A 14,442-nucleotide genomic window follows, 5' to 3' on the forward strand; every position below is an offset into this window, starting at 1 on the left:
ATTAAGAGAAAATATCAAGGATAGTGAGGGAGCTTGCTCCACCTTTGCTTCGAGTTGCCTTGGTGTTGCACGACCAAGTGGTCACTTACGCTTGGATTCGCCGATAGTTCTTATGCATGAAACTCATAGATCGTAGTCCTCGATCTTAGAGTTTCGCTTACTGGCTGTAAAACAACAAGGGATTTTTATCCCCTTAATTTTAAATGACACATATAGCAACAAAACTGAGACTGAACCGCAGCATTCCACAGTATATACTTAAATGATCTAAAAAGATACAGCTATATTGCCAAGTCTATCAGTATGTAGATGACACAACTCATATACCATACACAAAGAATCACGAAGACATATTCGCTTATGAATAGCTTTATCATATTAAACAGCACTTACTCTCAACTTATTCATCCATTATGGGAACCCTAGTGTGATAAAAGATCTCTCACAAATATCACTTAAATGTCATACCTCACTCATACCCTAAAAAAATAAAAATATGCCTTGCTCGAAAATCTGGGAAGTAACAAATGCTAAATATTTTAAGCCTGTACTCTGAGTATACGAGGGTGAGCTGGGAAGTTCTGTTAAACACCTAGAACAAAAATGATATTAAAGCAACTGATATAACCACAAGAACGAACATATCATAAAACCTTTTATCCTCCACGTTTCATCAAATTGTAATAATTTGTTCTTTTTCTTTTAGGATATATAAGAAGACATAAAATTAATTAGAACATCTCGATCAAAAATTAATTAATTTTTGTTCTAGATGTTTATCAGAACTTTCCAGCTCCCTTACCCCTTGTAATATGCAATGAAACCTTCACATCACATCCCACGCATATACACGCAAAACAAACAAACAAAAAAGAAAATGCATTATTACTCTTTTAAATGCATTATCTACAAGATGTCCGTGTTTTTCTTCAACCCAGTGATTGGTGCGGTAGCAATACTATTTTACTAGGGGATTATTATAGAACAAGGTGGTTTCCCGTTATCTTCCTACCTGTCGATTTGCGTATTCATGGAGCCGGTCTGCCTGTTTTGAGGGACGAAAAACCTGAGTTTCCGGGAGAAAAAAAAAAAATCTTTACCTCTGTATGAGGCCAGCTAACTCACCTTTGATTGTAAAGTCTTGATAAAGGTTCTTCGTGCATACAGGGGATTCGAACCCAGGTCCTTCCAACCAAAGGATTCCATCGAAACCAAGTGAACTATGGAGGCTCTATCTACAAGATATATTACCAAAACCAGTAAGGGAGGAGAAAAAAAAAACATTCTGAGTCCTCACCTACACAGATTTCCGGTTTTTCTAATGTCATGGTTCTGTACTACGGTATTTATTCAATACTTATCATTCCCAAATAGATAGCTTCTGGAATTCCAAAATGACATCCCTTTTTCCAGTCATCAAAATATGCCAACAGCAAGTTTTCGCTGTAGTAACTGGACATTGAATTATCTTAATAAGATAATGTTTTTCTAAATAAAATACCGCACAATTATAACTATCCGATATCAAGTCAGGTCTCAGCATGTAGTGCACAAACAACAACAATAAAATTTGACATGGAATGTCTTATATCGTAAGTTCCATACGATATTTTGAAGAAAGAGCTGAAAAACATCTCAGTGATAACCGAGTGCTTTAGAAAAGGATGTTAAAAATTCGTGTACGTTTTAACTGAGAAGAGGAAACTAATTTTGTAACAAAATTCCTAAGGTCGTGCATCATCTTTACTGAGATCAGCTTCGATGCAGTGTCAGACTTCAGTTACTTTTCAACCGAAAGTGAGTTAGTAGTTGGTTCGATACGGAGTGGTTGAGATATACCTGAGTATTTACTTCTAAAAATCAGTTTTTTATGATTTTTTTAATACCGTGCTATCTAAAACAGACCGACAGCATGCAAACATGCAACCAAATCACCGAACGCTTCGCATGCTTCGCCGTTCTTGAGAGAGATACTGCCTTGTTTGGAACGTATTTATTATAATAAATACGTTCCAAACAGTGCACGTATTTATTATAATCCAAAACATTATAACCGAGAAAAAAAAACCATCTAACAAAAATGGAGCAAACCAAGACAATGCGTAGCAAAATAAAAACTGTCCTCATACTTTTAGAGGTTTGGTTGCCATCAATAACTCAGCTAATGACAGGATGAACTTTATAAGTTTTTTAAATAAAAATAAAAAAAAAAAAAAATAAAAAAAATAATAATAATAGGGATTTCCTCTTCCGGAAACTCGGGTTTTTGAGCAAAATATCCCGCAAAATAAGCATACCGGCGAGAGAAGAACAAACTCAATTACTAGACATAAGCCACTGACGTCATGGCCTTAGTTTCTTACGCCGTAATTCTAAACTGCAATCCCACCACTTCTCGACATATTTCAGTTCCATCGGAAAGTAGCACAATATAACCTGCGGCGATAATACTTTCAATCAACTTTTTTTCCAGTCATCAGAATATGCCAACAGCAAGTTTACTGCAATATGTGTGTGTGTGTGTGTGTGTGTGTGTGTATATATATATATATATATATATATATATTTTTTTTTTTTTTTTTTGAATTACTGAAGGAGCTCTAGTCAGCCGAAATGACTAGGGTTAGAGATCAACTTATTCTATTTACTTCCTTTTCTTTCTATTTCTATTTATTTTTATTTATTATTATTTTTTTTAGAGAGAGAGAGAGAGAGAGATAAGCAGATTAAGATTAGAGTCTCTCTCTGTAACATATCTTCTGATATCGTTACATCTGATAATTGAGATTTATATTTGGAAATCCGATTTCAGTAAAACGTTTTAACGTTTTTTTTTTTCAACTTTAAGAGCTCTTGCCTAACTTAAATATTAATACTTGTAATACAGAGAAAGAGATATGCTGCATGGCACGCAAGAATGAAATATTCTGTAGCACCTGCAAGGAGGATCTTTTGCTTCTACATCTTTATGTTAATTCCGATTCTTTGAACCGATCAATAGATTCTATATGATATGAATACTCATTAAATATACCTGCAAACTCTAGAGGTCTCCTTTCATTTATGTGGAGATGAAATAACTTTTCTGAATACGCTTTCCTATAGTTTCCTGTTAAATGAATTTAAGAAGTAGTATAGCCAGCATTATTTTGATTTTTAAGTAAAGTTCTATGGCCTTTTGCTACTGTTTGAAGTAATTTAATCGGAAAAAGTTAGATTTCACAAATAATGAGAATTATTACACTAAACTTATTTTCGTGTGAAATGTATAGAGAAAAAATGTATAGAGAAAAAATATTACACTTTTCGATTCCTCTTGGCAATTTGGATTAGATTTTTGTTTAATTATTTTAAAATGTTTCATAATAAATGCATTCACAGAGTCACTAAAATAATTTTTTCATCTTTTTCAGCTTAGCCTACTTATGTCCGCAGTCTTCGGGATGATAGTGTATCGCATCATTGTTGTAACTTTGTTAATCGCGAGCGACGATCCTTTATGGAGTCCTAATGCAAAAATAGCAACGTCCATTACAGCATCAGTTCTAAATCTCGTTGTCATCATAATCATGGATAGGGTTAGTTTCTTTTTATTTCTTTTCATTAACACAATGTATAACTCGAAAATCAAAAATGCAGTAGCACACAAATAATATTTATTATTTTTTTTATTAATAAAGTTTGATACAGGGAATGTGTTATTATTGTTTCCTATAGTTCTATAGTATTATTGACAGAGTAAAAGAAACTGTTAGTTCGTCAATGCAAAAGATAACACATTACTAAGTCAACGTCCTATTGCACAATTTCCATATATAATTGAAAAGTATTTATATGAACCTTAAAATAAATTTAAATATCTTTAAAATATATTTCATTAATAATAATAATAATAATAATAATAATAATAATATAGAAATCTGTTAATGTTATTTTATATATATATAGAGAGAGAGAGAGAGAGAGAGAGGCGTTTCTAGTCGGCTGGGATATAAAATGTGGTGTGAGAACACAGCAAACAACTCCATCAAATAATGTCCCTTAATCTTAACTAGAATTATTATGTATACTTATTGTACGTTTATGGTAATTTTTGTGAATCCCGGGCTAAAACCCGGAATTTCTTACGGTTTTCAGACGTTTCTTACAGGCCAAGTATCCTAGGCTAAAGAGCCACATTGTAGCTCTTGGGCCTATCGCGATCTGCAGTATTATTGCAGATCGCGAGATCTGCAAGATATTTACTAAAAAAGCGAATTACTAAAAATAATGAAATTTAATAAATATTAAATATAAATATAGACATAAATATGTCTGTGAAAAATATTATATTCTATCATGAATTTTTATCTTTTATGATAAATACGATAAAATGTAAAATTGCCTCGTGAGCAGCAATTTGGCCATGTCTCTCATATATCATAAAAATATGAGTCTTTTTACTGCAGAATAATCTAGGCTCAGATTTAATCAATCAGTATAGTAATGCATAGGTCATTAAAATAATGAACTCAAAAGCTTGATCTTTTTCTTCATAAACATTACTTCTTTTTAATCAATCCCTAAGACTTCATAAATCCCAAACCTACCCAACAACATTAAAATAATTGCGCTCACATCTGGGGGGGGGGACGCACCAAAAACCTTCCTCAAATGCTAGGTCGTATCCAGAGAGAGAGAGAGAGAGAGAGAGCTGTTCACTTAATAGATGACCTATCTCTCACAATGACTCTGTACAATCGTGGACGCTCTGTTCCTACATTATGTCTTTTCTGTAGGCATTCCCACTGACGCTGCCTCACTGAACTGGCAGCGATTATTCCTCCCTTCTTTCTAATCATGTATGAATAGGGGCAGCTGCTGGTCAACATCCATATAGTTCAGCACCAGACTCGCCGAACAACTTCTCATCCTCTTTCTTCATTCCACATGCCTCTGTCCTTCAGATCGGTCTTCCCCATAGCATTTTTCTAAACACACAATATTCTAAGTCTTCAAGAAACACATTAAAATTATTCCTTTCTTCTCTTTGATTACCCCTCCCCCCACACACACACACAGTGCACGTAGCCGGTATAAATTGGAAGAATAATGATGATCCTAAGTCAGTGCAACTGTATCCGGGTGAAATGGCTGTGAGAAGGGAACTGACGGAGTTTACAAGAGGCGTTGTGCTAGGATGTCATGTTGAAGGCCTAACTGTTCGGCAAATTGGGCCATCCCAGGTTAGTGATACCATACTGAGATGGAAGCACAGGGAGTCAACTGCAAGTGCTACCTGCAGTGGACGACCCACCACACTCACCAAATGTCACCGTAACGCACTACAAAGGTTAATATGTAAAAAACACCATTCTTCGGCCGATAAACGTTGAATGTGGATTCTGGGAATCCACATTCAACGTTTGTCGACTGGAACACGAATATGCACAAAAATATTCAGAACCGAGGCTCACAACATGGGTTTCATGGTAGGACCGCAATATGCAAGCTCCACATTACCCGAACCAACATGCAGCGCTGTCTTCAGCGATGCAAAGAGCGTGTATAGTGTGATGTGGAAGCTTGGAAAGCTGTGTTATGGAGCGACGAATCACACTACACCCCTACCGAGTAGATGGACGGATGTGAGTGTGGAGGATGCCCGGTTAACGTATCTTACCAGAGCTTAACCCCAACTATGAAATTCGGAGGTGGCGGTGTGATGGTATGGTCTTAGTTTTCCTGGTTTGGTCTCGGACCTCTGTTTTGTGGTACCAGGAACACTGAACTCCGAGAGGTATCTGAACATTCTGGACAATGCAATTTTCCTATTTCGTGGCGTTTCTACGGAACTGACCATTTCTGTTTCAGCAAAACAATGCACTGTGTCATAATGCTGCTGCTGTAACCGTGGTTTGTGGATAAGAACGTCACTACACCTCAGTGGCCTCCACAGAGCTCTGATCTTAACTCTAGTGAACATCTGTGGTATGAACTAGAGCGTCGGGTGAGGTCAAGAGACGTCTACTCCACAACAGTCCAGGACCTCATTACATGCCTGCATTAAGAATGGTTCGTTCACTGATTGTTATTTTGCGCTTGCGGAAAGTATGTTACGTAGGATTGCTGTAGTCATTGCAGCGAAAGGAGGTCCTACATCTCATTAAGAGGGAACCATGGCTGTTTGTTCCTTGGAACATGGTGTCCGTTCACTTCTTTCCAAGCAGTGTGTATACTATATATATATATATAAATGCTGAACAAATTTCGTTCTTGATACTTATATGCCCGTAGATTATAATAATATTCGAAGACATTTCTTCAGTATAATATTATAATACAAGCAGATTTTATTTTATTTCTATTTTTTACAAAATTTATATTTATGCATATTACAAGAACTTCTATATAATTTCTGCATAAATATTCTAGCATATAATCGGAAAACAAATTTAACAGTGTCAATCATTAACAGTGTCAATTATATATATATATATATATATATATATATATATATATATATATAATTTTTTGTAATATTTATTGTATCGAATTTAACATAAACGATTATTTCTTTCTTACTTGCAGGTGTATAGGACATTAGTGACTAAATTGACTAATATCGGTAAGTTACAAAACCATTAACTAAACTTAATTTGTTATTTGATATATATATATATATATATATATACACTTCTATCTTTTCTAAACCTAATGCCTAATAAATCAATTCATTAATTTTATGTTAACAGTTTCTAAAAGCTATAAAACTTATGTATTATGTAAATCTTATCTTTAGTAGGAATTTTGGACTTATGGATAGACTATGTGGATTTTTTTTGTTTTGTTTTAATGTGTAACGGGGTTCATTTCTTGTATTAATTAAATCCTAAAATGAAAAAGAAAACTCTTTGTTATTTCATTGCCTATAGGAATAAGATAAGTATAACAAAATATTTATTTTAGGCAAAACTGCAATATCGCTTCAGTGAGGCGATATTTTGATTATTCTCAAATTGTGATGGTCTCATAAATGTGATATTCTAATAAATGTGATAACTTCGAAAGCAGAATTATAATATACAATATCACATGATGCCATAATAGTGGCCGGTCTGTTCATAACATTGGTAAAAAATGAATCATACAAAATCAAAATCATGAGTTAATGGAAAATGAGGATACCATCTCAATCAACACACACACACACACATACACACATAAATTCTCGGTGCAGAGGTAAGGATCTTGGGGGCCGATATGGAAACGACTAACCAGAAGTTCAAAGAGTCTACAAGCTTAGTAACAGGGCACTATATAACGAGCTGCATATTCTCGGTCTCTGATGAAGAGCAGATGTACCTACTCTAAACATCGACTATTGACAATATTTTGTTAACTGATAACGACTATAGACAATTAACAGCCCGCAGTGTTAATTGTCTATAGTTAAGAGCGGTGTAAAGAACATCAAAATTGGTTAATAGAGCGTTGGAAGCTGTGCTATAAAGTAACATTATACTGCGTCCGCTACTGATCTAATGGGCAAGCGTGGGTATGGAGGATGACCAAGGAAAGCATTGTAATTGACTACACCATCCCAACTGTGAAGTTTGGTGGAGGAGATGTAATAGTCTAGAGCTGCTTCTCCTAGTTTAGACTATGGCTTTTGTTGTACTAACAGATGTAGGCTAATTCTGGATAATGTAGTGCTTTCTTTAATGACAGTTTTACAGAATGCATTTCAACATAGTATGTGCTTTGCGACATAGCTTGAGAAAGAAACTTGACTAACTGTAAAGAGCCCTGATCTCACAACAGAACACTTTGGGGACAAAATTAATACCAAGTGCGGGATAAACCAGTGTGTGTGTGTGTGTGATAGCTATAATGAAAGAAGAATAGTTTAAAATATCTAAATTCTCTAGTCCAACTCTAACAGATGGTAGGAGTAAATTCGATTCATACATCATAATTTATATTAAAGTACATAACACTACAAAAACTATAATAAATGTATATAATTTTGTATATTATACAGTATTATATACATAGCCACAGATAGAGCCAGATTGCAAAGATTTCAAAAAGAAGAAGAAAGAGAATATTGTATATATCATAAATCTTAATCAGCAAACCACGTCATGTATTTACGGAATCAGAAGTCACTAATACTTGTAATATAGACAATATATCTTCACAAATAAATAAAATAAAATAAAAAGTGTGTGTATGTGTGTGTGTGTGTGTGTGTTACAGATTCTGGACATTATCAAGACAGTGAAGTTATCATACGCTCAACTTGCTTTCACTTAGTACAATAAATTGTATTAAAAAAATTGAAGGCAAGCGGAGTATCTCTTCGATTTCTTCTCCAGTAGTAATTTCTCCGCTTAAACCAGCACACTGGTTCCACAAGAAGGTAAATTTGACACCACTGTTCTTCCCTCACCTATATTAATAAATATTTTCGATGATATCCATGCATGATAACAGAATTTAGAAATGATCGTTTACTGTTTATTTATCGAAAATCTATCAAAACAGGTAGATTTTCAATGTTTGTTGAAAGGCTTTCAGGCCTAGTCGAGTGATTAACGTACTCTCCTACCAACAGGCTGCGAGCCTGTTGGTAGGAGAGTACGTTCGCATCTCACGGTGAGCAGGGATGTTTGTGATTGTCATTAAGGTAGAAGATGAATTTCAATATGTGGTGTGAGATCACCGCCCCGTTAATTAAAGGCCTGAACTTTCTCCAGTCATGAATGTAAACCTTAAAAATCGACGTTTATTAATAATAAAAACATCCTCAACAAATCCTGACTCTCTCGTTCAACAACAACAAAATCATTCATTTTATGTAAAGGGGAATTTAAAATGTTTGGTGAGATTACTAAAGCAGATCAACTTGCAGCCGGCCTTAGCTAAATATTAGCTGTGTGTTTTATCTCAACCCAATAGTTGGTGGATAGCAATGCTACTTCACTAGGGAATTATTGTTATGGAAAACAAGGTGGTTTTCCTAAGATGAAAAGCCAAACGGCTATTTTTTTCTGGCGAAGTTAATTAAATTAAGGGGATAAAAATCCCTTATTATTTTACAGACAGTATGTGAAACTCTAAGATCGAAAACTACGATCTAAGAGATTCATGCAGAAGAACTATCGGCGAATCCAAGCGTAAGTGACCGCCTGGTAGTACAACACCAAGGCAACTCGAAGCAAAGGTGGAGCAACCTCCCTCACTATCCTTGATATTTTCTCATAATGTAAAAACAAACACTCCTAGGAGATGTAATACTGCTTCACATTATGAAGAGAGGTCACTACCCAGACCGGTTTCAACCTTTTTTTTTTTTTTTTTTTAGAGTTTCGCATACTGGCTGTAAAATAAGGCATTTTTATCCCCTCAATTTAATTAACTTCGCCAGAAAAAATAGCCGTTTGGCTTTTTATTTTAGTTATAATATAATATAATATATGGGCATATCTTTCTGGCATTCGTATAGTGAAGGTATGTAAGTTTTTTTCACTTAAATTTTGATATCATCCAGGTCTAGCTACTCACTGATGAAGCCTCAAAAAAGGCTGAAACCTGTGGGGGCTATTATGAGTTCGCTCTCTTAAGGTTTTTGCCTTAAGGGAGCAATTTGAGTCTCCGGGGAAAGTGTTTTCTGGCACGGCCCGATGAGGGGCTTTGTCGGTGAATGCTTTTCTTCGGAATATGAGCGGTTCTGCTCGGTGGTAGTGTGTGGGTGTGAAGGCCATCACTGAGTGGAGCCAACGCTGAGATGGACGGTCTTTCGCCCACAATTGAGTGGCCTAGGGATCGTCCGAATTTTTAGAGACGGCTTTACTTATTCATAACGTTGAAACCGGTCTGGGTAATGACCTCTCCTCATAATGTAAAGCAGTATTACATCTTCTAGGAGCTGTGTGTTTTTACATTATGAGAAAATATCAAGGATAGTGAGGGAGCTTGCTCCACCTTTGTTTCGAGTTGCCTTGGTGTTGTACTACCAGGCGGTCACTTACGCTTGGATTCGCCGATAGTTCTTCGGCATGAAATTCTTAGATCGTAGTTTTCGATCTTAGAGTTTCGCATACAGGCTGTAAAATAATAAGGGATTTTTATCCCCTTAATTTAAGGTGGTTTTCCATTGCCTTCATTGTCCAATAGTATTGCATGCCAGTAGAAATGTATATTCATGGGGCTAGGCTGCCTCTTTTGAGGGCGAGGTTCCTGGAGAAAATGTCCCGCCTTCGTATGAGACCGGTACCAGACTTTTAACCTTAAAGCCCTGATCACGCAATGTTCTTCGCGCCGTAGACGGGATTCAAACCCGAGTGTTTCCAAACAAATGGCTCCGTCGAAACCAACTGAGGCTCAAGCATTAGGTAAGAAAGAAAAAAAAAATTATTCTGCACTTCTCCAATGATTCATCACAGTAGTGAAGAATAAGCACGTTAAGCTTTAATTTTAATATTACAAATATTCGCATATTTATTAATTATTAATTCTAATTATTATATTTAGTTTTTTTGCCGTATATAGCTTTACTATCAATTATTAATTTATCTTCAATTTTATAATAGTTCTCTAACTACCATAATTCAACTTATTAAAATTTAATTATTAAATTCATATCTAATGATTAATGTTTTAAAGCGCCTCCCTAGCTCAGTCAGTATCGACAATGTCCTTTGATTCGAAAAGCCTGGATTCGAATCCCATATAGGATGCGAAGAACCTTTATCAAAAGTTTTCATATGAAGGTGAGTTAGCCGGTCTCATACGAAGCTAGTATGGTTTCCCTCACGGACACACGGGTTTTCTCATCCTGCAAAACATGCAAATCGACAAGAAGATCACATCAATTTACAGACAATGCAGATAAGATTAACCGCCCTGTCTCGTTACGGACCACTGAGTCTGACACCAAAAGGACGATGGGATGGGAACACTGCTTTATGTTATGCATTTAGCTACTATACTCTACTGTCAAAATGTGTCTTGTAACATTTTATTGCTCAGATAATGGCCAAATAAAAACTTAGCCGGTACTGGTAATAAAAAATAAGCATTTTATTATATGAGTCGTTATTTATCTACGGAACAAGTCCTCCAGCTGTCGCACCCATGTTTTAATAGTAATGAACAGTGGCGCACCCAGAGGGGGGGAGGGGGGGCAAGGGCACCCCCCAAAGAAAAGGAAATAACACTAGAACATTTTCCAAAAATCTTTTCCTAATTAAAATTCTTTTTTTTTTTTAATTTATGTTGTGTCGTGTCTTCTATGTCTATACTACTTATGAATTAGCGATCACTGCAGATGCTCAGTCATAGGTCGTATGCGATGCGTAGTGTGTATTCGAAAATCGACTACTCAACTCGGAATCCCCCCCTCCCCCCAAAGGTTAAATCCTGAGCGCCCGGCCCCCTCCAAGATTAAATCCTGAGTGCGCCACTGGTAATGAATATGTAATTATTATAAGTAATATTAAAACATGACGACAAAATTATTGTAGGCTTTACTGACATGCCCAAATCTACTTCTGCTATAAGCACAATAAAACTTTTAGAAATTTAAAAATATCAGCATAAAGGGCTTTGATTAACTGAAAGAGACTAACGAAAATGTCTGTTTTATTTCAAAATAGTAACGCATTATAAGTTAAACGCATTTGAAATCTGAATTTATTTAGTCTAAGACAGGGATGGATCGCCAAACTTCTTTGACCATCGACCCCTTCAAGAGTTTCTTGACTTTTTATCGACACCCTCTATTTTACTATTACGTAATTATAATGGGACAAGCAAAAAAGACGCTTATGTGAGTTTTTAGATTGTTTATTTTATAGTTACAGTGTTTATTGTATGTATAATATAGTATATATATTATTATATTACTTTTACTACTACTATTACTATCACTAGTAATATCACTGGTATTACTAGTGATATTAATAAACTACTGGTATTAATATCACTGGTATTACTACCAGCCCTGCTGAACTCTTCAACATAAAGAAGTTTAGCTCGTGAATGAATAACGATTGAATTATAATATGTATGTTGATGAATTAACGCTCACTTGTATGTCGATGCGCAAAAATGAGACTGGGATCAACACGTGTGCGGTTCTTATTTACTTATACTTACACGCATTCAATCTCGCTCCCGCCGCGCCGGCCAGGCGGGAACCACCCAAATCCGTTTATTGGTAAATACGTCATTTTGGCCTACTTGATTGGCCTTCGTAACTATTTTCATGACCTTGTTCCATCTTACAGGTCCTATTTAATGTCACTGTTCCCACGATTCACTCTTAATTGCGTTGTCATTCAGGATGGAGTAATCCAAGTTAGCTAAATTAAATATTACCCATACAATGATGTCTTATATTTTTCTATCGACCCCAATCGACCCCCTGAGCCCGAATCGACCCCTAACAATGTTATATCGACCACTCTGGCGACCACTGGTCTAAGAGATACCAAAACTTAATGGCGCTGTGTATATAAATTGTTGCGTGATGAAAAGTTCCTGAAGAGTCCAATACCGATGTTTAATTAATTGCATGCTCGTTCGCAGTTTTTTTTTTTTTTTCGTGTCCCTTCCACAAATTCATGCAGTTCGATCTATATAATCTACCATGCGATGAATAGATGTCAACACGTGCAGTAATAATGTTAACAACGGAATAATCCAGCTTTCCGTATAGATCAATTAAGATTTCAAGATATTTTCGCATAGCTGTTATATACCTACTGTTAGTAAAATATATCACAGAAGAAACCAGGAACTTCAACGGAATTTGAAGTTTAAATAACTATTTCAAAAAATGGTACACTGGACATTCAGTTAATTAATTAACTTACTTTAAAATGAATTTTACTAAAATAATTAAAAGCAACTGCAAATCAAAATTTTCAGTAGGACAAATATAGCAAGAAGTCCACGTGCAGTTTCGTGCATTGATACGGAAAACCAAAGATCACTGTTATTCCACGAGTAACGCTTATTAGTAATGGCAGTTATTTCGCTTTCATTCCTGTTCGCTTGAAACAAAATGTTCAAAATGTTTTGTATCTTGCCACAACTTAGTAAATGAGTGTTGCATAAACAATGCAATCAGCACCGACGACAAGTGACTGAATGCGAACAAACTCGTGAAGCCTTTATTAAATTTGTTGGACGGCGCAGTTTGATATTCGGAGATTAAAGTACGAAAAATTTCTATTCCAGAATTTTTCTAGTCATCTTGGTAAGTGCTGCAGCGCTTATTAAGAATCGTGATTGAAGATACTCAAGATATCATGATTCCAGATCCACTTTGGGAGTCTAAGATTCAATAAGACTAAAAATGATCGTATCACGAAAATTCCTTTGTACTGTTTTTGTTGTTGTGGTTGTACCTAGATGACCTTCAAAGTAATATTAACGGCATATATACTAAACAACAATGCAATTATAATCATCTTGGCTTCTGCCTACCTATTGATGAGTAAATTAAATCTATCCTTGAAAGACAAGAAATATCGGAATTAATATCTAAAGCCCGGGTTCCCAACCTGTGGGTCGCGACTCGTAAGGGGAATCGTCGTGGTTATTTTTAGCTGCAATTATTTTTATAGAAAATTTCACCACAAAGGTTTTCAACAGTGTTTTATTTCAATGTGACTACACTGCAATATTCTACTAGTGATTATAACACAGATTTTTGATAAATGAAGGGAAGTGACTTAAGGTCCACCACTGCGGATGCTTTAAAAATATCAAAGGCCCGCCGTGAATCCCTTGAAAAGAAATTTCAGTGGTACTTCCCTGAGCTTACAGAAGAAGAAGCTGCACTGGTACGAAACCCATTCTCTGCTTCCCTGAATGTAGCCAGCATTCCCGATGAAGTATCAGTCATATCCAAATGTATCAGTCTATGTATCAGTCATATCCCAATGTCACCATCCTTGCCTTTCGAGATTTACTTTCATTCTGCCTCTACATATCTCCGCGAGAGTGGATTTTAAACACTGCTACATAACAAAACAAAGGCGGCAAGAAACAGACTAAATGTTGAGGATGACACAAGGTTGGCTTTAACAAACACTCGGCCACGAATTTTGAATCTGGTTGCCCAAATGCAAGTACAACGCATTAAATACAAATACATTGCATTAAATGTTAGATTAATTAAATATTAGGTTAAAATTATATTCTGAAAAATCTATTTTTAATGTGTTTTCTTTACCCTATTAAAATGCATTTTTATGCAAATATGGCGGGGATTCACAAAAGATTGGTGGAAAAAGATTAGGAAACATGGATCTAAACTCTAAAGTGACAAAAATATTAGCACTTAGTCATCACATAATAATTAAAACTCACCACTTTATTGTCCTTTTAAAGGCATTTCTTATGACTGATTTTCTCTTTTCAGTCGTTTCCGACCGTAGGTGACTT

General features: G+C 35.6%; 2 protein-coding genes across 9 annotated transcripts in view; one reads left to right on the top strand and one right to left on the bottom strand.

The window, feature by feature from the left end:
- LOC150104068 (USP6 N-terminal-like protein) overlaps positions 1-14,442 on the bottom strand; it is a 615,889-nt gene that overhangs the window by 570,838 nt on the left and 30,609 nt on the right. The gene's annotated exons all lie outside the window — the stretch shown is intronic.
- The window catches only part of LOC150104069 (anoctamin-4), a 201,312-nt gene that overhangs the window by 119,562 nt on the left and 67,308 nt on the right, over positions 1-14,442 (top strand). Inside the window, exons 16-17 of the mRNA XM_090396392.1 lie at positions 3,414-3,578; positions 6,571-6,607. Of these exons, the coding sequence (XP_090252518.1) occupies positions 3,414-3,578; positions 6,571-6,607 (202 nt within the window). The remainder of the gene's footprint in view (positions 1-3,413; positions 3,579-6,570; positions 6,608-14,442) is intronic.

Source organism: Typopeltis vanoorti, chromosome 8 (genome assembly GCF_054136105.1).
Source record: "Typopeltis vanoorti isolate ZY-2024b chromosome 8, IOZ_Tvanoo_1.0, whole genome shotgun sequence".
NCBI classification, from domain to species: domain Eukaryota; kingdom Metazoa; phylum Arthropoda; class Arachnida; order Uropygi; family Thelyphonidae; genus Typopeltis; species Typopeltis vanoorti.